The sequence below is a fragment of the Micromys minutus genome (assembly GCF_963924665.1).
Source record: "Micromys minutus genome assembly, chromosome: 3".
In the NCBI taxonomy this organism is placed as follows: Eukaryota; Metazoa; Chordata; class Mammalia; order Rodentia; family Muridae; genus Micromys; species Micromys minutus.
In genome coordinates, this window is record NC_137972.1 from 7,205,489 (window position 1) to 7,230,187 (window position 24,699).

Below are 24,699 nucleotides of genomic sequence, written 5' to 3' on the forward strand. Positions count from 1 at the left end.
TCAACATCTGCCAAAGGGCAGCTGTCCCCAGCCAAACTCCCAAACCCTAAGCTGACATTTTGCCTTTATCCCTTTGCCAGAGAACCTGTGGTGAGTTTGTTGACTTTCCTCTTTATTACAACATATCTTGCATCACATTGAGAAAATACAGGGTATCAATGCTATGACTTTCCCAGTGCCCTGTTAGAACATTTACCTGATGAGGAGCTGACTCCACCTCCTCTTGAATGTCCACCAATAAAGAACAGCATCCCCTTCCATGGTAACTGATCCTAGGTGCGTGACATGTGTACTCACACATACACACACCTCTTATACATTCATTCATTAAAGGAGGGTAGACCAGAAAGCCTTAGTCTTATGAGTATGAAGCTGCTAGTAGAGTGCTTCCAAGTGGCAGGTAGCAGTGATACCAATCATGAGGCCCACACAAGTCCTCCCTCTGCTAACAGACCTTCTTAGAAGTTAAAAGGAGGGCTACCATTCATTCAAAGACACTGAAGAAAGGATTTCCTTCTGAGTGTTCACATATACTTCATCATGTGCTACAGATATTCCATGAATAACTAAAGTCACAAACATTTCTTTTACCTCATGCACACACATGTACAAGACCCCCCCCCCTCTCTCTCTCACACACACACACACACATACTCTCTCACACACAGAGCTGGCAGTATGCATTAGAATTTCAACAATGTTCTGGAATGTTCACCCCTCAGCAGGGAGAACAAAAGGTGCCCAGTCTGGAGCCTACACCTATTTCCTCTCTAAGCTGCACATTTCCTCATGAGTTCTTGTCCTTTATGATTTCTTATGTCACAGTGACCTCTATATATCTTAATATGACTGTTACTACCTTGTGGAGTCAGGCATCCTGGCTCTCAGTGTGCATGTGTGTATGCGTGAATACAAGTCTTACATGAGCCTACGTGGGAATCTATACACACACATATAATTTCTTTCTTATAAAACGGTCTTTAGACGCTGGTGTCGCAAAGTGGAAAAGCTTCTTTGAGCTAGAGTCTTCAGCGCTGCCCCTCACTGTAAAAAATAAACACACAAAATGTGAAGAATTCCCCAAACACTTTAGCCATTTGCCCATCTTCTGATATTCTACAGTGTTGTGTCTAAGTGTTGTGCTGGCTCGGAAAGTGTCTGAGAGAGTCATTCTGTTTGCAAACACAGCTCCCTCTACCCCTGGTCACAGGGTTGGCTGTGGAGCCAGGGTCTCCTCTGCTCTTGGCTTCCCCTTCTCTTCCTCTTCCTCCTTGATAGCCTGGATCTGCTCCGAGGAGTGTGGCAGAGGGGCCTGGTCCAGGGGCGGGTTCTCTGATAAACACTGTTCCTCTTCAATCACTTTCTTCCACATCATGTGGTTCTGCAGAAGGTGCTGAGTTATTTGGCAGTAGATTTTCCTTCTTTTGAAACTTTTCTTTCCTGAAAAATATAAATCATCAGACCTATTTGTGAGCTATCTATATGAAGGTCATTGATTTTTCATATTATAAGTAGAAATTAAATATCAAAGAGACATCTATCTGTCTTTCTGTTTACCTATCTCAGTTGCTTTATATGTGCTAGCCATGCTGTTTTCAAGAAGGGGAAAAAGAAGGAACATGAAAATAAACTATTGCTGTGAGATAAGTGTGAATAATATTTCATATTTAGTAATGCCCATACTAGGATCTACTTGTATATTTTTGTTAAGAATATTTGGGATGTGTGTTGTGTAAGTGCACCTTATATGTGGGTGTGCCTGTGGAAAGATTAGAGGGTTGCATCATAAGCTTTTGAGAGTTCAGAATGACCACGTACACCATGAACCCCACAACACAAGGTCTCTGTCCCTTTCTACCTTTATCCCTGTGGTCTGATGCTATGTGTCCCATCACTTCAAGCTTTTCTACTGTGCCTTCCCACATGGTGGATTAGCATCTCTTTTAATGATAAACTGAAGTAAACCCTGTATTCTTGAGTTGAGTTTGTTAAGTGCTATTGGGGGGGGGGGATTGTCCAGAAGAAAAGTAACAAAATATCCTACCTCAGTAAAAAAAAAAAAGTACATGAGCACACTTTGTTTTTGAAAGTAAATTAAAGTTCTTTTCCTTGCAAAACCATCTACTCTTGTTTTGCTGTGGTGGTAAGACATGACTGTCACTGTCGTGAATGTGAAAGACTTTATTTATATGTATGTGTGTAAGCCCACTTGAGTGTATGTGCACCTGAACAGAGCCTGCAGGGACACCATTGGCTTTTCTGACACTAGAGTCACAGTCCTTGCCTTATAGCTGCTAGGAACCGATCTTCACAAGAACCTAGAATGCCATTTCTCTAGCCCTGGATATACCTTTTACCCAGAAGTTGGTTTGAATCACAGTAATAGGAAACCCTCCCCTGCTCACAGTGTGAGCATATTTCCAGGGAAGAAGATAATGAAGGCCCCATTTCTCCTCCCCTAACCCCTTTTTCTTCCTTTTGGGGCAGCCCTCAGGAGAGCAGCTGTTCTTTTAGATGGCTGTTAAACATTAGCTACAAACCTCTCTGGAATTATACTGAACCAAGTGACGTAGAAGAAAGTTTGTACCAAATAAATTTGCGTAGATTGGAACCTGCAGGTGGTCTGAAGCTAGAGAGAGTTGGGAGCCAAATTATTCAGCCCTGAAACCTTTTGAAAAGAGAACAAAGCTCCTTTACCCTCTCAAAGCACAGCTTAGTACTTCATTAGAAACCTCTTAGCTCGCCCCAGGAACCTTTCAGATTTAATTATGAGGTGGGATAAAATCCCTCTCCTTCTGGACATCACAGGACAGCATTTTATTCTGTTTCCAGGGAGACCATCAAGTTTTACAAAATGGCACAACTCACTCACCAGAGTCTATCCCCCACCCACCCCCCCGCCACCCCCCCTAAATCTAAGAACAGGCTACATTAAAGAAAACATCTTACCCAATATGAATCTGTAGTGAAAATGACAAAGAGCACAATGGAGTTAAAAGCAAAGAAACCTGCCTACCTTCTTGTCCATAGTCATACCATGTTGCTTATAGCTGGCTGTCAGTCTTACTTTCTTGTTTATTAAAACAAGAAGGGTGTTTGGTTGAATCTTAGGACTCTATTCTGTGGCTAGTGTTTAAATCTGCTAACATCACTTCACCTTCAGCATTTAGGGGGTGCTTCAAAATCAAAATTTTAGGGAGCTCAAGAGATGGACCAATGGGTAAAGTGCTTGCTGCACCAGCATGTACATAAAGAACTGAGCTTTTTGCACTCATCTCGTAAGATGCCACTATAATCATATATTATTGTGGACAGGTAGAATCAGGTGGGTCCCTGGATCTCACTGGCTACCAAAACCTAGCCAAATAAGTGAGCTTCAAATTCACAAAGAAAACCCTGCCTCAAAAAATTATAACGTGACATTACCCCCTGGCCTCCACATGCCTCTGTACCTTCATGCACACACAGGTTCCCATATATAAGGAAATGTGCATACAGATACAGACATGTATACAAATAGATCATACTTTTAAAGCTATAGTATCTGATTGTTGTGGCAAGGATGTTTTGAATTTCAGTGTACCGGGGCTAGTTAACTACTGAAAGCCATGTGTAACTGAATCCATAGAACTCTCATGGATGCTCTACCAGACTTGACTAAAACAGAAAGAGCAAGGGAACAACAACATTATCAGTGTATAGGTTAACATGCCAGCCCAGTGTTTGGACAAAGCATTCCCTACTCAAGCATAGATGAGCAAGCTAAGGCTTCTAAACAATGGTCTTGGCACAAACCCTTCAATTCCCCATGCCTGGGTATGCACATCACCAGTGTTTTTCAGTTTCATGGCAATTCATCAAGATTCTTGGAAACAATGCATTTCCAGAGGTTCAGCTGGCAAACCTTTTTCATGGTATTCACTGGGAAAACTATCTCCCCATAAACATAGCAGCAGGCTAACTGCTTGAATTGGACATAAAGCAAAAGAGAAAACTAAAAGATGAATAACTCTTGAATCTCAAATCTCAGGATCTATCTCTGAATCCCCAAATCAATACTTTCTTCTTATACACATCAGAAAAAAATACATTGGCAATAGAGTAACAGAGAAAAAGCCAGTTTTCATTTTCCCTGATTCAAATCAAAAGCTAATAGGCTGGGGAATGGGCTCAGTGGATAAGCACTTGTGTGCAGGTCTCAGCACTTTCATTTGGATCTTATCATCCACTTAAAGCTGATTTTGTACCAGAGCATCTATATTCTCAGTGTTCCTATTGATAGGAGAAGGTGGAGGGAGAATAATCTGTAGAAGCCCAACAGCCAGCTAGCCTGCCTTAGGCATTAATAAAGAAAGACTCTGTGTTAAACAAAGTGGAAAAGGAAGAACACCACCAAACACCGTCACCTAGCTTTTCCATACATGCTTACAGACATAGACACAAACATAGAGACAGACACAGACACACAGATACACACACACACACACACACACACACACACACACACACACACACACAGAGAGAGAGAGAGAGAGAGAGAGAGAGAGAGAGAGAGAGAGAGAGAGATCAAGAAATGATAACAAGTAGGTCAGAAGACACAAGTATCTAACCTAAACCCAGTGCTTTCAAGTATAGAGTTGACAACCAGTTCTTTATTTCTGCTAGGGTGTACTGAAAATTAGGGTATATCTACCTATATCTATATTATCTGTAGAATCTGTATTCTATATTCCCTACATATGTATAATCAGAATGAACTATGGCAGCTTAGAGAACCTCCCTACTCCATGAGAAAAATGAACCAAATCATGCATTTTTCTTGACTCTGATCAAAATAGAGAAGAAATTCCTCATGCTAAGGCAGTGAGGTAGGACTGGCTGGGGGGGGGGGGGGCAGGGCATTCTCAGTAGAAGCAGGAGAAGAGTGATGGGAGAGGGGGGTAACCAGGAAAGGAGATAACATTTGAAATGTAAATACATAAAATATCCAAGAACAAAAGAAAAAAAAATAAGACCAGAGTATCTTTCCATGGTAATGCTAACCAAGGACTTGGAAAATACTAAGGTTTTGCTTTGTCCACCTGTTCAAGTAGATAGAACACATGCTGTCTTCACAGAATCATGGGAATGTAGTGTTTAATACCATATCAGGGGTTATAGATCTTGACAAATATATTAGTTATTGTGTTTGGCTGTAAGTGATACAGGGTAGTGTATCTAAAGGCATGACAACAGAGTCTTAATTTTATAGTCACGTGAGTTGCTTGGGTTTCTGGTTGCATGGTAGACGCAAAGCCAGTTATAAGATGCTAATGATGCATTAGTGAGTTGTCGCTGTTAGCTTGCTATAGCTCAGGACCACCTGAGAAGAAAGGTTGGGTGAGGAACTGTAGCTCAGGTTGACGTGTAGGCATGCCTGTGAAGGATGTCTTGACTGTTAACTGAAATGAGAAGAAACTGGTGGTAAGTGGTTTCATCTCATGGGCTAGCCCTGAACTCTAGGAGAGTGAGGGAACATGGTGAGCAAGCAAGGAGCCTTATGCTTATCTCTGTTCTTCCCGTGGATGCTATGTGATCACCTGATTCAAGTGAATGCCATTGTAACTCAGCAAAGGACTTCCCCTAAGTGGCCTCTTGTCAGGGTATTTGTTACAGTTACAGTAATAAACCTTGACAGACACATTATCATTGTCACGCCACTGACACTACCCTAAAGAAGTCAGAGTCAGCAATCTTCAGATCAACTCAACAGTCAAAGTGATGCCCCTGTCTTTGCCCCAACCCCCCAAACCATTTTCCCCAAGCAACACAGCTAAGATGTTAGTATAATCCACTAACTGCTCTGTCCACAACACCTCTGTTTCTCATCTTTGTGGAAAAGACCAAGTTCTCACTACAGAGCTCTATTTTGTGCCACACCACCTGGCTCCCCATGGCTTCTCCCATGATTCCTCTCCTTGTCCTCGGCTTCAGCCATCCCAACCTCACCCCTCAACATCAACTGCAGACCTTGAAGCTGCTGCCTCCTCATTGCCTCAAAATCAGTTTCCACATAGATTCCCATGGAATGGAAATCTTATTCTTTATGGGTCTTTTAAACGTACTATTTTTTTTCTTTCTCCCTCGATGAGTTATTTAAAAATTCTCTGCAATATTTTATATCTCTTCAAAAAACAATAAGACAAGTCAACAAAGAATAAATCAAATGTTCTCCAAACAAAACAAATTTATGGCATCCCCCATACCTAAAATATTATGGATGTTCTGCTTTGTCTTGATGTGTATCTGCTGCTTTACTAGAATGTGCATTGAAAAGGACAAGGAAGGACTCACTGGTGTTTTTTCTTTTCCACATGTCTACTAGGAAGAAAGCCAAGGCAGAGCAGAGGATATGTACAGTGAGCAGTGGTTAAGTAAAAAACTAAACTCTTATCTCTTACCATCCCCAACATGATCAGAGATTGGTCCATATGGTAACCTGGATTCTACACCATTAAATTCTGAAGATAGTTGTCAACTCTATTTCATGGTGGAAGCATCTGTTTACATGATATCTGGATGTCATACATCCCATCTCTTGCTGGCTCCACTAGGATACCAGGGAAGGCAGCTATGTAGTTCCCAAGCTGGCAAAGCACAGCTGGACTTAAAGTATGTGACTTATGAGAAGCATAATATCCCTCTAACTCCAAGGCAGGAAATTAGCCCTGAAAAAATCTCATCAGAACTGGGTTTTATAGCTTACTGGGATCTACACTGCTTTCACAGGTGTCTTCCTCCTGTGGTGTTTCAGCTTCTTCCTCCTCTTCTTCTGGGTCATCCGTGTCTCCTGAATCATCATTGTCATCTACCCATTTTCCTGGCATGAGACCCGCAGAGTCATAGGAGTGGCAAAGAGGACCCACGATGTGTGAGATAAAGGATTCCTGAAGATTGGCCAGCTGCGGGGCAGATCGGTCCATAAATGGGCTTATGGGCAAACCGAGGCTGGCTTCTTCATCACCCTAGAAATAGGGATTCACAAAGGTAAGTGACAGAGAAAAGTATGTCATTAGGCAAGTCAGCATTCACCTGACATCTAACATGAGGGTACTCCATAGCCCAGATAGTCACATAAAAGTCCCTTTACACTGCTGATCAGAGGCTAGGACAACCAGATGAAGACTCTGCTCTTTAGTTTTGTTAACTGTGCAGTTTTGAATGTTTGGTTCACATTCAGGGGGGCAGGTAGTGGGATTATACATGTGCACCACAGCTTCACCAGTGCTGCAGTTTGAAATGGATACTACCTGTACACCGGATAATCAGAGACACAACCCTATGACGTCTGCCATTTGCCTCAACTGCTAGAAAGTGTAAACCATTTTCTTGTTCAAGTTGCTACATAACCCCAGAGTTTGTTGCGTATCTTATGGCAATTGTATGGTTTTTTAATATTTCTTTAAAAAATTTTTGTCTTTAGCTGCCAAATAATAAATGTGACAGCGATAAACAGCAGCATACCTACAACACTCAAGGGGATTAATAAAATTGCAAGCCAGGGTATCTGAATTTTCCTTTTCTTTTATATTTTAACATTTATCAATAATATCATTGCTAAAATAAAGCAATACGCTATTTCTAAAGGCACAAACACTTTATTTTGTATATGAATGTTGACTCCATAGACCTTAAAAGTCTATCCTAATCCGCCTATGTAAGTGCCACTGATTAGAAATTACCTGTTGTGATAAAAACAAAATGGGTTCCGGGAGCCCTCACTCTGGGGAGCCACTCCAAAGTGAAGCCCAGTGCCTGGACTCTGTCACAAGACCCACAAGCCACCCTCTCCACACTGTTCTCTTCCCAGAGGGTTGACTCTGCCAGCCCTAGCTGCTTCTGTCCCAGTGGTCCATGACTACTGACCGAGCATGTTGTTTTCACTCACTTTCCCTCGGCATGTTGTTGCCAAGCCTTACACACACACACACACACACACACACACACACACCTACCTCAACTCTGTGGCAGGCTTTGTGCATTCCACCACTACACCCTCTTTGAACTCAATTAAGTTGCCACATCAAAGAACACACCAAAATACTCTGACCCAATTGGTATGATATAATTTGCCCACCTAGATAAGTCAAATGATCCTGCGCAATTTCATTCCTTATAAAATATTCATAACAACCTTATCCATACAGCGATGCACCAAGAGAAACATCCACGTCTGCTTCCATGTTGCCCCTTCTTGAGAATCTCCTACTTTCTCGTTCTCTTCTGTCTTACCAAAACTTTGTCCCTGCCCTACTCTCTACTGTCTAATCTTGTATCGCCTTGACATCAACCCACAAGTGCCCCATCCTGATGGGGCACCCTAAGCACTAACAATTTTTATTTTCTGCCACTGGCCTGAACTTTGTGCCCAGTAACTTGGACAGACATGTTAGGTGACCCCCTGGCCTTCTGAGATCTGACCTCACACCGCAGCGCCAGCAGGTCCTGTCTCAGCCTCCCTAGGATTCTAAGCTGGTACCAGCACGTCAGCTAAGCCATATGATCTTTAGGTCATTCCTGAAGAATTCAGCATTTCTTATGGATCTACTCTGTACTTTAGAGGATTTCCCTGCTTAGCCTCCACAGCACTGTTTAATGTTTAATGGAGTTAAAGTTGTACATGTGGTTCCTAACATCTGACCACAGTCCTACATCATCTATATTTCCCCCCAGGACACACATCCCCTATGTCACTGACATACCTTCATTCTCCATTCCCATTTACTTCCATGTCCTTAGAAACATTGTTCAGAACTGTGAATATAATTAGGACACGGTAGGCTTTCATGGTCATCCATGCTTACCGGCATGTAGTGGCTTTGCAGGGGGTCTTATGTTCTTGTGCCAAATAGAGTCTATGTGTCTGTGGCATGTGTGCATACATGTATGAGTAAACTCACACACACATACCTGCATCTTTTTCATTCACTGTTACTATTTTGCTCTTCTAAAAAAGCAGTCAATTGGTATGTTTCCTTATATACATCTTGCAATAAACAAAACTGTAGAAGTTCAGCATTTAAAGGGAATTAATAACATCTCAGTAAACCACTCTATTCCACTGGCATCCCTCTCCAAAATGCCTGCAGATCATTCTACCTCAGTGCTCAACAGTTTAGCTCATTTTCATACATGACTTTTAAAAAAATTCTGCTGAAACTGTCCTGTGTGTATCTGGTGTAAGTCTGAATATAAGGTGGATTGTTCATGCTGTCATGGCTCAAGGGAAGCTTTGGTGAACTTCTACACAAGGACACACAGCTTGTGATAGATAACGTAGCTCTGCAAGTTACCTGCTCATAAAATTCACTGGCTATGCCCTCTGTCCACCGCAGGTGAAGGTCTTTACATTTAGCAGGCCCATTGATGTCAGCCAACTTTATGCACATTTGACATACCAGGAGACGATCATTTTCGTTGGTCCAGTCTATCCCAACCTCATCATTTACCTGTTTGAGGGACAGAAATAACATTATCTGTCTCCATGTCTCACTTAAATATGAGAAATGACAACAAAATTTCATTATCTTCTTACTGTATGGAAACCGAAACATCAAACATTGACTTGCATTAAAATGAAAAATGATGTAACTCTCAAAATTAAAGAGGTTGATGATAAAGTAATCATTACTTATTGAACTTATAGGGACTATTCTTTAAAGTTAGCACATAGTGCCAACTTCTATTAAATAATGAAAGTATAGTAAAAAGTTTTCTTTTGTATGTGTATGTAAAAATATACTGTAGGAGCACGTGTATATATAAATGTGCATATTTGTGTGCATGTATATATATATATGTGTGTGTGTGTGTATATATGTGCATATGTGTGCCTGTATGTGTTTTTGTGTGCCTGTGTATATGTGTGTATGAGTGTGAATGTGCATGTATGCATGTGTATATGGATGTATGTGTGCATGTGTATTGTATGTGTATATAAGTATGCATGTGTATATGTGTGCATTTGTAATATGTGCAGGTGCATGAGTGTGCATATGTGTGCCTGTGTGCTTATGTATATGTGTGCATGTATGTACATGTACATGTATATAGGCCAGGGGCTTCATCAGGAGGCACCACTTAGCTTTTTGAGATGAGCTCTCTCTGATTAGGCTAGGCTGCTGTCCAGTGAGGCTCTGCAAGCCTCCTGTGTCTGCCTCCCCAGAGCCAAGGCACTCACATACATGAGTGCTACTGTGCTCAGGTTTTTTATTTTTATTTTTTAAATGTGGGTTGGCAGGGTCAAACACAGGTCTTCATGGTGACAAAGCAAATACTCTACTGCCTGATGCTTCTCCCAGGACCAAGTAAGAAACTTTCTTGAATGAATACTTTGGCTTTTATATTTGCAGCATGAAAATTTGCCTCAGGATTTCTTCCATCTCTACCACTGTTGGGTAACTCACCTCATACACTGTGGAAAGAATACATCAAACAAGGACCAGTGAGACCCAATCACTTATAGAATGACATGTAACACAGGCAGCCAAGACCTAACTTCTTAGGCATCGAGCTTTATAGTGATGCCTGTCTGCCAGTATGTGGATAAACATTTCAACCATTACTTTCTCATAGAAAGCTCATGGAAATCAAGTTTTGATCAATATGTTGATTCTAAGACACCTTTTAATGAAGCGACAAAATGAACATGGGTAGAGATCTGGTTACCTTGGCGTTAAATTTGGCTACAAAGTCAAAGTGTTTCTTCAGGTCAGTAGCCAGAATTGCTTCAATGACTAGAAACCGGAAGTGCTTAAATTCTACGTGGTCGAGGTTAACTAGGAAGTTATACTCTGGCCGGGACATGAAGAGATTCCAGGCTGCAGCCGCATGGTGATTCTCCAGAACGGAGCGGTCATTGTATAGCACGGCCTAGGGTGACAAAGAGGCAGGAAAAGAGGGTCCAACATTTAGGTTAAAAAGGAATCACACAAATACGGAATCACACTAGTATGAAATCACAAAAGTCTGGAATCATAAGAGACAGAAAGGCTTTAAGTTGCACATTTTTATGTACACTATAAATAATTACTATCTTGACTAGTGCTGCTTTTTCATTTTCTGGCATATATGTTTCTTTCCTTAAAACTTTTTTTTGCAATTATACATATCTCATTAAGTATAAATTATATAGTTATATTCTATATATGTTTTATATGTTATATATCACCTATCATATATTATAATGCATTTTATATTGTATATTTTATTATATAACAATATATGTTCAAGTGTATTTTTTTATTTTTTTTTTCCTTAGGAAAACTTTGTTTAGATCAAAAAAAATTGCCCTAATGTATAAGATGAGTGGATGTATATTCCTACCAATAAAAATCCATGCACCAGGAATAAATATGGTCATGAAAATATTTTGAAGGAAAAAGTTTTCAATAAAAAGTCTCCTTATATTGTTAACAGATGAAGGAAAACATGGCTCTCTAGTCTCTTCAGAAGGGATGTGAGTAAGGTATCTTTGCTTTGATAAGGGTATTCACTGCTAGTCATTTATCTTGATTCTCCTCTAAGAAGTCAAATGAGAAAAGACCTTTGTACATAATAAGGTTAAATATCTACCAAAAATGTCTTGGTACAAATCATCACATCTTTGGAAATTAACAAGGTCTCTAAAAATTCTGAGAATTAAGTACAGCTTAATGTCTACAGATCTATTGCCCCTCCCAAGTCATATTTGTAAAGTTAATTTTATTCCAAAAATATATTTCCTCACAAAAATCTAATCCTTTACCTGAGGGGCACTCGTGGCAACCAGAAAAGCATTTGTCCTCCCTGGGTGGTCGTAGTCATGCATGGCTGCAGCAACATACAGAGCCATCAACTCTAGGGCTGGAATATTCCCAGACAGGCACCCATATTTGTCATCTGACACATGATACATTTTTGAAAACACATAACCCATGTGTCCATGTGTAAATCCACTGTCTGAATCTGAGGAGGAAGAGAAAGTGAAGGGCACTCTTAAAATCTGTGAGGCTGGAAAATGCAACATACAACTTACAAATACAACACACAGTTGGTGTTCCTGGCTTTTGTAAGAAGCGCAGGCAGAGTTCATACACACCAGAGTCGCTTGCTGAGCCATGATCACCAACCACACTTGGGAGGCCAGGAATTGGCTGCGTTGTGAGATACCACACAGCGTGTAAAACATCCGTGGCATGGATTCTGTTATGATCTGTAACAATAGAAAGGAGCAGGCACACATTAGCTTGTGAACTCTGGGGTCCAAGGATAAAGACTGCCATCTGCTGGGTACACACTCCATCCTCACACTTCAACCCTTCAGGGAAGGGATGCCAGATTTTCTAGGACAGAGACTTTTAGAAATTCCACATCATTTTTATAGTGACAAAAAAAAAACCACACCTCAGCATTAATTGTGCATTCTGATATCCAAAATGGAAAAGCCGGTGTTTGGTTCTTCCAGAAGCCTGTACACAGGAACCTTACTGCCTAGTATTTACATTTCCCATCTCTTTGCTCCCTTAAAGAAAAACCATGCAGAGAAGCAGAAAGAAAGAAAGAAAGAAAGAAAGAAAGAAAGAAAGAAAGAAAGAAGGAAGGAAGGAAGGAAGGAAGGAAGGAAGGAAGGAAGGAAGGAAGGATGGAAGGAAGGAAGGAAAGAAGGAAGAAAGGAAGGAAGGAAAAGAAAGGAAGGCAGGCAGGCAGGCATGATAGAGCTAAGGCATTCAGACCAATATTCTCAAAGACCTAAAATACATCTTTTAATGAATAACATCTTCCTTCTTTACCAACAATGATGCTCAGCTGAAGGGACTAGTCACATCACCAAATACTGTGTATCCTCCTCTACCATTAGGAATTAGCAGGTCTCTATCAACTCCAACTTCATCAAGCGATCATATATGTGTGATGTAATATGTGGATATATATATATATATATATCACACTTTTAGTGAGTTGTATATGGGTTGTTATATCAGTTTCTTCTTCATGAAGTTTCTCCCATAATCTATTCCTTTTTAACACTGCATCTAGATGAACTTAGACGACTCAGACGACAGTTAAGTTTCATGCCTCCCTTTGTCTTGAGTGGTAATCCAGACAATCTCTGACTAGAGACTCCACTGCTCAGATGTGAGTAGAATCTCTAGTCACAGTTCATCTGATTCAATTTTCACTTTCCTTCTATAACCTTTTAATATTAATTGTGGATGTCTTCACAGGAACCCTTCAGACATAAGTCTTGGGGAGAATAAGGGCTAAGATAATTTAATCAGTGAATGGCAAGCACAGTGTTTAGTAGCACACTCACAGTAGTCTAAGTGTGTAACTTCAATGCATAGAAGGCATTATTATTTCAAAGCAGTACCACACAAGCTGAAAGTCTCCTGAAAGATGCAAATAAGTACCTTCGTGAAGATGCCAGGAACCTCAGATGGTGCAAGCGGGTTTGCTGTTTGTTTGTAACTTTTACTTATTTTATGTGTGTACATATTCATGTATACAAAAGCACACTCTGGAGGTCAGAGGACAACTTGTGGGAGTCGATTCTCTCCTACCATGTGGGTTTGGGAGATCAAATTTATGTCCTTGGTTTCGATGGCAACCCTACCCACTACTTGTCCTATAAGCATCAATATCACAATAAATTATTTTCCACTTGAACTGGACAAATCAATAGTTTACAAAAATAAGTAAGCCACTTGTCTAAAAATGGGAAATCGAAACATTAAGCAACAACCTTTGAATTCTGGAAGGTTTTTTTGGTACTTGAATTTTGGCCTAGTCTTCCCATGGCCTCATGTGACATTATAGACAACACAATATTCTAGGTCATAGCAAAGTGGCATCATACATCACAGTATGTCTATGCAGTGTGGTTCCCAGGGAAATTTAACAGGACCCATGGAGTGAAAACTAAAATGCATTTGGAAATAAAATAACTTGGAAATCCTGTCTGGATATAACTGTCCTTTAGTTTTTCTATGGCTTCCTTTCTGAAAGCATTTATTTATGTAACTCCTTAACCCTTGTGAGATCACTAATATTTATGTCACTTGCTGGCACCTGACCAGGCTGAGCCCTGGGAAAGTCACATTAAAGGAAGCCAGGCTTACTGCCAGATCCTATCCCTCCCCCACCATTAACCCCCTTTTCATCTCTCTCTTCCAACTTCCATGACCTCATTAGCCAGACTTTCCCAAAGGACCTAGTATCAGTAAGCACCCCTTTTCTCAAGCCCGTGTCTCTTGCTGATATGCAATTCTCAGCATGTCTCAGTGTCACGCTGCACATTCCCTTCTCCATTCCTGCCATGCTGTGTGAGAATACATTTTCCTGTGCTCGTTCTGTGGGGGTAATTTAAAATCATCATGCTCTCTATGTTAGCGTGTGCATGCTGGTCAGAGAGAGCTGCCAATTATTTATGTCCAAGTAGAAGTGTTTTTAAATTTTCGCTTTAACTTTTTTGTTGTTGTTGTTTTTGGTTTGTTTCTGCTTTTAAGATAGGGTCTCTCTATACATAGTTCAAGCTTATTTTAAACTCATTATATGCCCAGGATGGCCTTGAACTTCTGATCCTCCTGAGTCAGCATCCTGAGTGCTGAAATTACAGACATATGTATTGTTTATGTTGCTCTAGGCATTGAACCCCTGACTTTCTACTTGCTGGGCAAATTCTCTACCAACTGTTCAACACACCCAACCCTTCATTTTAAGTCTTGGTTATTACAAAAGCTCAATATGCCTAAAAGCAGACTTAAAAGGGAAGACATGCTTCAAGTGACACATGTGCAGTAATAGGGTATGGGCTATCAAAGCCAACACAAAGAACACATTCCTAAGACATATTCACATCAATAGATTGACAGGATTTCTTTTCGTCTATGTATTTGATCCTTTGAAGCACCATATGGATCCTACACTTTCTGTACTTGAGTCTTTGGCTTTTTCTTGAGCTTCATACACTCCATTATATTATAGAATAATCAGGGCGCTTGCATGTGGTGATTGGGTGGATTGGATGTGAAAAGTTAACCTCTTCGTTGCACCAAGTCTTCATCATTATAATTTTGTCAATAATCTAAACTGGGATCCTCGGAATTACCTATGCAGCTGACTTGTAAACTTTCCTGTCACCATTTTTGTTTCTTCCACTCTGTAGCATAAACTAAACCGTCTTCCAGGCACTCTAAAACTGGCCTGGTTTACCTCATCTTTAGAAAACATCAATTGTTATCGAGTTAGTTGTTAAATTAGTCAAGTGCCATGAGAAAAAGTTTAAATTCACTCAATAAAATCAGGTGGTTACCTAATGAGAATAAACTTAACACTTAATCTTACCTCAAACAACTACAAGAGATATGCAAAGCACATAGTCTAACCTTTCAGAAGTCACCGTCCCATTTGATCCTGACCCTCGTGTGAAGGAGACCTGACAGCCCTGTTCTGAGTACAGGCTAGAAGGAGCATGTGAGGTTCCAGGTCTCAGGTGCTGTGTGGTGAAGGAGACAGGCTTCTAATAGTAGCCATCAGTACAAATGAGTCACATCAGTGCCCACAATCTGAGACTCAGCATCTGCTGTTGATGCCTTGACCTCCCAATGCCTTGACCTCCCATTGTAGTCTGTAGCACGCACTGGAAAATGTTGCTTATACTCACAAGGAATGTCCCTGTATCCGATCTCCAAAGCATGAAAGTAATTCATAAACTCCCTAACCGGGATTTTAAAGGCTTCAAAGAGCCCCATGTCTTCGAACAGTCTGTATGATACCTGGAAAAGCGAAAGACAAGGCCTTGTAAGACATCGTTCACTGTGCTAGGGAGGGAGAAGCTGAGAGTTTGAGTCCATCAACACGGGTATGCTGCCAGCAGTTATAGTGCCACTTCCAACAATAAACACACTGAAGACTTCTGTGTCCTGAGCCCATGCAATTCCTTACCATGGGGGCTACATCATTTATTGTCAAGATAAATGTTGTGCATAAATCCCATAGATATCCAAGAAACCAAGAAGGAACCCCAAGAACACAAAGAACAATGCACTGAGGTATTAAATTGAATGACTTCTGAATGCTAGAAGATAATATACACATGACACATGTTAAGCCAGTCTTGGCATCTGCCATCTATAATCCCAGCACTGGGACAGGATATAGCAGGAAACTTGCCATGACTTTGAGTCCAGGCTCGATAGAGTTCTATTATTTTCATCATTATTATTTTATACTATATTTGAGTTACTGCGTATAAACACTAAGAAAGTTAGCAGAGTATGTTGCTTCAACAATAATTAGAGTAACTATCATTGTAGTGTGTATACACACATCATCAAATAAGACCCTGTCCTGGTCAGCTGGCACATGCTAATTATTACAGATACTTCTCAGAGTACCCATTGAGACTGATACTATAAATTTCCAATATCTGGTAACAGACGATGCTGAGCACAGAGAGGTTGAGCAACTTGTAGATTACACAGTTGATATGGAACAAAGCCAGAAGCCAAAATGTACAAGTTGTTTTAGAGTTTGTCGTCTTAACTGCTTCAAATCCCACAACCATGGTTGGGAAATCAAAATGTTCAGAACCTGAAATCACTACAATGATTTCATAAGATTAGGGAAAAAAAAAAAAGAAAAAAACAAGAAAGAAACAAGGTCTCACCATATAGCTATGGCTGGTCTAGAACTCACTATATAGACCAAGCTACCTCAAATGGACACACACACACACACAATTCTCTTACCTTTGCCTCCCAAGTATTGGGATTAAAGGTATGCATCACTATGCTCAGCCTTACCATGAATCTCTTAAATCCTATGAAAGATGAACTAAAGAGATAAATAATAGACTATTCTAGAGTTTAATTTTACAATAGAAGATTGTTATCAGGGTGCTATCAAAATCACCTACCTAGCATTTCATATATAGTCATCCCAGACTCATGAAATAAGAATCATGAACTTGGCCAATTGTATTCACCAAAAAAATTAGATATAATTTAAAATCTAAAAGCTGCAAAAAATGACTCAGGGGTAAAGAACACTAAATACTCTTGAAGAGGATCCAGGATCAACTCGCAGAACCTACAGAGTATTTTATAACCACTTAAAGTTCAAGTTCCAGGAGAATCAATGCTCTATTCTGACCTCCACAGACATTGGGCATATAGGTTCTCTATAGACATATACATGCAGGATAAACACTAATACTCATAAAGAAATTAAGTTAAGTTAATTTTTGCCAAAATAAACATGTAAACTATCTAGAAGCAAAGGAATCAACAAGGCAAAGAACTGTGGCCATCATGTGCATGAATCTTCAGAAACCTTTTTGAGACTTGGTCCTATGAAGTCTCAGACAAAAGGTGATACTTCAGTCTGCCTATGCTAATTCATTTCAGCTGTCCTAACATTTTACTAAAAGTGGTGTGGAAGTCATGGGTGAGGCAAGAGCATTTCTCCATAATCAAACTCAAAGGCAGAATCTCAGAAAAAAGTACTTAGCAAGGCAATTGGAACTGTTCTCTCAGAAGCCCAGTGTTCCACAATGTAACAGAGAAGGATACAAAGAGCCTGTCTCGGTAGGTGACTGGTACATAGACACACAAAAGATAGGTGGGTGAGCTTTGAGATTCAGTAGTTGATTTTCGCAAGTGTTCTTAATGTCCCCTAGTATCTATGACTCTTAAACAGATTGGCAGCTGAGAGTATTGTTTGCTGGTTCAGCCCAGGCTTAGCATACTGGATTCAATCCCTACCAAGACAACAATAAAGGTCACTGCATGCCTCTCCTTCTGAGATCATCAAGGGACACCAGGCATTTGTACCAGTGGTTTCTATATTGTTTCTGTGCCAAAAAGCTAACAGTTATCAAGATGAATATTTTATGTGTTCACCCTTCCTGTTTGGAGCATTGAATGATGTTATGAGTGAGTGTGTTCTATGGGTTGCTGGGAAGTAGGTGAATGTAAAGAGCCTGAATTTCTGAAGGCTAATCTCAAACTGGTTTCTGGAGTCTAATGTTTACTCTATGATTGTGTGTGTGTGTGTGTGTGTGTGTGTGTGTGTGTGTGTGTGTGTAAGAAAAAAAGACAGACAGAAAAACAGATGGACACAAAGACAGAAATGAAAGAAAAAAGGAAGAAAGAAAGAAAAAAGAAAGGAAGGAAGAAAGAAAGGCAGAAAATCAGGAAGGAAGAAAAAAAGAAAAAAGAAAGGAAGGAAGAAAAGGAAATGAAAGGAAAGGCAGATAAAGAAAAGGCAGAAGGAGAGAAAGAAGAAAAGAAAGAAAGGAAATAAAAAAGGAAGAGAGGAAGGAAAGAAAGGCAGAAGGAAAGAAAGAGAGAAAGAGAAAAATAAAGAAAAGAAAAAGAAAGGAATGAAGTAACAGAAAAGGAAGAAGGGAATGGAAGGGAAGGGAACAGAAGGGAAGAAAGCGCTGTGCTAAACTGGTATTGTGACAATTCTGGCCCTTAGGATGTAGAGGCAGGAGGACCTGGAGTTTAGTGTGATCTTTGGTAACATAAAATATTTGACTCCATCCTGTATTACATAAGACCTTGTTTCAAAATCTAACAAAACCCAAACCAATTAACCAACCATCCACCATAACCACCACCACCACCACCACCAACAACAACAACAAAAGCCTAAGTCACAGTTTCTATGACAATCAGAGGCTAATAGGAAAGGAAAGAAGACTATCATGAGTTTGAGGCTAGCTGGAGCGATAGAAGGAGTTCCAGGTAGGCTAGACTTGCCTGTTTCCAGAACAGGATTGCTCTCAGAGTCAATCCAATTTTGCAATTGGATTCAAACACTCCTAGGAGGAAAAACAATTTCTCACACTGAGGTAAATGGGATTCAGTGGCTACCTTGAACTTGTTAAGGTCAGTGAGCCTTATAGACGCTGTTGGGCACAGAAACATCAGAACTAGGAAATGGGTGGAAGTATCAACTCGTAACAAACATGGCTGCCTGCCAGTGTATTCTGCTCATAGCCAGGATAAAGGATAGCAAAGGGGCAAGGGCATATTATACAGACATTAGTTAGCATCTGCTAATACTGATAATGGTTCTCATCAACCATTATGTGATGGGATGTGCCCTGATACCACTGAAGCACTTGTGTTGTTGCTGCTATTTTTGAGTCAGAGTTTCATGAAACCAAGGGTGACCTCAAACTCACAGTGTCTGCAGTCTTCCTGAGTGCCATGATCTTTACTTATACCCTTATTTTAAATATATATATATATATATATATATATATATATATATATTAATATATCACCTCTTGATTTTGTATATAATTTTTTTTCAATTCATGTGCTAGGAACTAAACTTGCATCTTAGGCAAAAGTAGTAACTGCTTTTAACTAGTGAACATGAATTTTATATATATATATATATGTATATATATAAAATATATACATATATATATATTTGATAGTTATTTTATTACATAATCAATTCATCACTTGGCTTTGGTTTTTGAACAAATGTATTTAAATGTTTTCCTAATTTTCAGATATTTCCTTTCTATGTCTACCAGTCAGCCCTTCAATAGGGAAGGCTTGGGAGGGTCTCCCTTACAGAAACAAGACTAACATATTTGGCAAGCACTTCAGCCACTCAGTCTGCATTTCCTGTAAAAGACAGCGATGGTTTGATTTTCAAACACACACAACTCTGATATTTCACAAGCTAGTAGTAGAGATACATGTTTCTTCCCAGTATCTTATTTTTCACGAGGCCTAAGCACTGGGAAACTCAGAAGTTCAAACAATAGTCACCACATACAATGATAGCAATGGATCCACCAGAAACAGGAGTTTCCTTTCTGGGGCTACACCAGTTTCTCTTTGACTAAGTTCTATGAATTTTTGTCACCTGTTTATATTGCTCATTTATCCCTGCCTCTCTTTCCTTTGTCTTCAACCACCAACCAAAGAACATACACTGGCTGGACCTAGGCCTACACATGTAGCAGATGTGTAGCTCAGTCTCCATGTGGGTCCTGAACAACTGGAATGAGGGCTATCACAAAAGTTGTTGCTTGTACATGGGAAATGTTCTTCTAGCTGGGATGCCTTGTCTGGAATTAATGGGAAAGAATGCACCTAACCTCTCAGAGACTTGAAGTGCCAGGGTTGGGGTGAGGGGATATACCCAGGGTGTTCCCACCTGCTCAGAGGAGAAGGATTAGAGGAGATGGATTGTGGGCCAGGTGACTGGGTATAAAGGGAGTAAATAAAAACATGAAATTACAAAAAAAAAAAAAAAAAGAATTACATAGTATCTTAAACATAGGCGACAATATTCATTTGATATTCCAGTTTGTTTCCACATCTCACTGCCATAGAACTTACCAGGTGTTCTACCATCCATAAAATTTCATGTTTATCTGAACATCTGCCCTCAGAGCTGCTGAGAATATACAGAGGATTTTACAAACCAACAAACTGGTTTCTCCCTTCTTTCTTTCTTTTTTTAAAGATTTATTTATTATATTTAAGTACACTGCAGCTGTCTTCAGACACACCAGAAGAGGGCATTAGATCTCATTACAGATGGTTGTGAGCCACCATGTGGTTGCTGGGATTTGAACTCAGGACCTCTGGAAGAGCAGTTTGTGCTCTTAACCACTGAACCATCTCTTCAGCCCTTCTCCTGTGTTTCAAGTTGGCCACTTGAATACATTTCTTACCTGGCTTAGAATACGGCCACATTTTCTTCCAATATTTTCCACTAAATCAAAAATTGGAAAATTCCAGGTGTTCAACTGATCCATAATTGAGTCCAGGTTATCCATGACCAGGGGTTCCGGAGCAAGAATTGGTTTGTCCTGTAATGGAGATGAAGATATTTGAACCACATATAGTTTTCCTATTAAAAAAATCATGTTGTTAAATTTAAGAAACAACTGCATCTATCGAAAGCCTGTGCATCTTAAAATCAGTAAATAAATAAAAAATGAGCAAGAAATGATCCCAGAATTAAGAGGCAAGCACTGAAGCCAGTTCAGACAGGCTTTCACGTGGTTTGGTGCCTACTTGTCTCTTGCTCACATAGAGGCCAGCCTATCACAGATATTCCTCCCAGATGTAAATTTTACTACTGTCATGTGGATTGTGAGATTCTTTAATGAAGACTGAAGAACTTCGGAACACTCCGATTTTATTTCTGAACCTTTCTTTCTATACCTCAGTGAATGTGTCTGAGATGTGAGACCTGCCTTACGTTGGACCCTTGATAGACTTGCATGAAGAGGATGAAGCTAGGACATTTAGTGTACAACGTGTCCTAGGTCAGGATATTCATATCTTCCCACCACCACAAATATTTTTAAAAGTAAAGAAAATGAAGTGAAGAAAATCTTCATCAATTGTTTTTAATCTGAACAAAAAACTGATTTAAAGTGAGACCGGCAGAAACATAATGGAAGAATGTCAATAGCAGCAGCAGGTTATAGTTAGGTCAACTACTCTCTGTCCTTGGCTTCCGTGCCTAAGCTCACTCAAACATGCACCAGCGAGTGTCTTTATGCCAGATAAGTCACCACCAAAGGACCGTTTAGAATCTGTAAAATTCTAATATAACATAACAAGGAAAACAAACACTGGTTCTCATTGTAATCAAGGGAGCCATCAAAGGTAAAACAGAAGATGCTCTAAGACAACCATCCAATCAATCCCTCTTTCTAATCCTACATTAACATTTAATTTTGTTAGTTTATTATTTTTTTCTTCTCCTTATTCAGTTGTTTGTACTCATATGTGAAAGATGAATGCTTGGGGCTGGGGAGATGGCTCAGCATAAAGAGCTTGCCAGGCAAGTATGGGAGCCTGAGTTTGATCTACAAAACAGATTTTATAAAATAAGTGTGATTGGTTGTGGGCACTTGCAATGTCAAAGATGGGTAGATAGAGAAAGCTGGGTCCCTAGGGCACAGTGGCTGCTGCCCAGCATGCCTAATGAGCTCCAAACCAGTGAGAGACCTTGTCTCAAAATAAAGTAGATGGGACTTGAGTAAAAACACCAAGGATTATCCTCTGACCTTCATTCCCATGTGGGCTCACCTGCATGTTCACCTACAGACACAAGCATACACACACACACTCACACATACACCTTATTCTTTTCATTACTTAATAAAGGAATCATGAAGAAATCAGCATGCTTAGAGAGAGGAAGATTGTAACAATATACTCGAAGGTGACAGACGTGGTCCCAGAGGGATGCAGCTATAAACCTAAAGACAGCAGGATCTATCCCCAAGTCAGTCTCTGCAAAGGAAGAAAGTTCTCATGAAAATGAATGAGTTTAGTGATAAGGGGCTACCAGGAAGATCATGGTCTGGGAAGTATAGGTGCCACAAGCCGATGCTCTCCTCAGTGGCTCTCTCTGGCACTCAGCTTCCTCCTCGTTCTGCACGATGTCACTGCTGTCACTGTTGTTGTTGGTCTCATAGTCGGAGGTAACTTGAGAAGTATCATCTGCAATTGAAGAAAGGCCTGTTATGGAAGACCAATGATGTGAAGGTGCCACAGGAAAGTGAGTCCTCCAAAAACATTACCGTATGATGACATATTAGAGAGACTATACCTTCATGGATCTCTACGCCAAGAACATTGTGAAGACCAGATGAGAATGTTAGAGCTCTTGGAACTGGAGTTATAGACAGTAAACACACAACATGGGTGCTGGGGACATAACTCATTTTTTTTCAGGAGAACAGTACATATTCCTATATTCTGTGTGATCTCTCCAGCCCCCAAATACACTTAAAAACCTAATGAGTAGATGAGAATTAAGATGTGTGATTTATGTTACATTGAGTAGCTCTCGACAATACCTTTTAGATGAGTCATTTGTATTAATTCTATACATTTAAATTTTTCTCTATTTTTCCTCCTCCTCCTCCCTTGTCCCCCCCCTTCTCTCTCTCCCTCCCTCCCTCTCTCTCTCTCTCTCTCTCTCTCTCTCTCTCTCTCTCTCTCTCTCCCTCCCTCTCTCTCTCCTCCCTCTCTCTCTCCATCCACCCCTCTCTCTTTCTCCCCCTTCGTCCTGCCCCTCTCTCTTTCTCTGATAAAGGCAATCACACTGGGACTTCACAGATGGAATTAAGAACTCTACCACTGAGCTACATTTCCTAGCTGGATTTAAAGTTCTATCCTTCCATTGCACTAAGCCTGGAAACAGTTGACTACACATTAATTATGGGCAGATGAGACAGGAATAACTATGTTGACACACTTTTGAATGAGTGATCTACAGAGCATGAAGTAGTAACTCATGCCCATCAGTGGACACACATCTTATGGGTACAGCCACGTCCCTAGAGTCTGGGCTTCCTTCTTTAGTCTCCTCCATTCTCTCTATCTCCAGTTAGTAGTCAAATGATAGCCAAAAATCCAACCAGAGAACACCAGTTGTCTAAAGACTATGCTTCTAAGCAGTTACCAGAAAGAATGAGATATTTGTAACATTGTCTCAGGGTTCCCTTTTCTTCCTGGTTTCTAATGTAATTGCTTGAGGGATAAAATCGGACTGAACAGCATTAGAACTTCTCTGATTGGGTGCAGTTACTGATCTGTGGAGAACAGGGAGACACTGCAGTAGAAGGCCATGGTACTATTCGAGCCCTCAAAAGGTACATGACCTGGTGAGACTTGGAGGAACATCCTAAGTCTTCAAAAAGCTACACAATGGCCATACCAAGAGTTTTTCCTTGACTTCCCTTTGCTCTTAGCATATTGCTATAAAATATTCGCATAGAAAAAAGTTATGTCAAAAATTTTGCTTGAAGGTATCAACCAAGAAACATTTACCATGCATATAATTATCTCTGATGGTGGCATGACCTTAAGCTCTGTATTTCATAGACACTTTGTTGTCTCTCTTGGATACATGCAGCATAGTAAAAGCAAATCCACAGAGCTGCAGCAACAAAAATAACTAAGACAACAACAGTCCTAAGCAGTAGCTACTTATAGTGACCCCATACTCCAACAAGAAATAAATGCATCACATAGTTTGTTTTCATTTTTTAAAAAACTTATTTTTGTCTTTATTTAATCTATCTGTGTGTATGTCTATGTGCTCCAAGTGTGTGGTATCAAAAGAGGTCACCAAGAGAGCATCAGAGCTTGGAAATCAAACATGGGTCCTCTGGAAGGCCCATCTATTCTCATCACTTCTAAGCTATCTCTTCAGGTCCCTCACATGGTTCACTTAAATTTCAAGTTATCCTATGTAGTGGATATTTTTGTTATTATTCCATTTTGCAAGTGAAAGAACTAAGGTGCAAAAAATGTAGACAACACATGAGCAGGGAACAAACAGAGGGCGATCCAGGCTACGGTATCTCAAGACAAAAACCCGTATTAGTATGAACAGTGGTGCAATCAGGGTCACGTCTTAGTGTCTGGGTTGTGATCTCACTAGAGCATGCTAGGGCAAGTATGCCTCTAATGGACAAGGCATCAAGACAAATCACCATCTACATATAGTATAACACGTAACATACAGTTCTGTACATTGTATGAAGGGTCCTCTGACTTTTCAAGTAATGTATCTTTGTGTGCAAAGTACAAAAATGTTTTAAGGAGTCCCACATCAAAGCTTTGCTGTCAAATAAATTTAAATAGTGGGTTAAGATTATTTTAAATTTCC

General features: G+C 40.1%; 1 protein-coding gene across 1 annotated transcript in view; it reads right to left on the bottom strand.

Annotated features, from left to right (window-relative positions):
- Nucleotides 1-743: 743 nt before the first annotated feature.
- PDE3A (phosphodiesterase 3A) overlaps nt 744-24,699 on the bottom strand; it is a gene marked incomplete at its 5' end in the record, with an annotated part of 239,735 nt that continues 215,779 nt past the window's right edge. Inside the window, 9 exons of the mRNA XM_080914922.1 lie at nt 744-1,440; nt 6,746-7,004; nt 9,333-9,488; nt 10,708-10,911; nt 11,786-11,985; nt 12,119-12,232; nt 15,683-15,794; nt 20,732-20,869; nt 22,366-22,520. Of these exons, the coding sequence (XP_080771048.1) occupies nt 1,205-1,440; nt 6,746-7,004; nt 9,333-9,488; nt 10,708-10,911; nt 11,786-11,985; nt 12,119-12,232; nt 15,683-15,794; nt 20,732-20,869; nt 22,366-22,520 (1,574 nt within the window). The 3' untranslated portion in view covers nt 744-1,204. The remainder of the gene's footprint in view (nt 1,441-6,745; nt 7,005-9,332; nt 9,489-10,707; nt 10,912-11,785; nt 11,986-12,118; nt 12,233-15,682; nt 15,795-20,731; nt 20,870-22,365; nt 22,521-24,699) is intronic.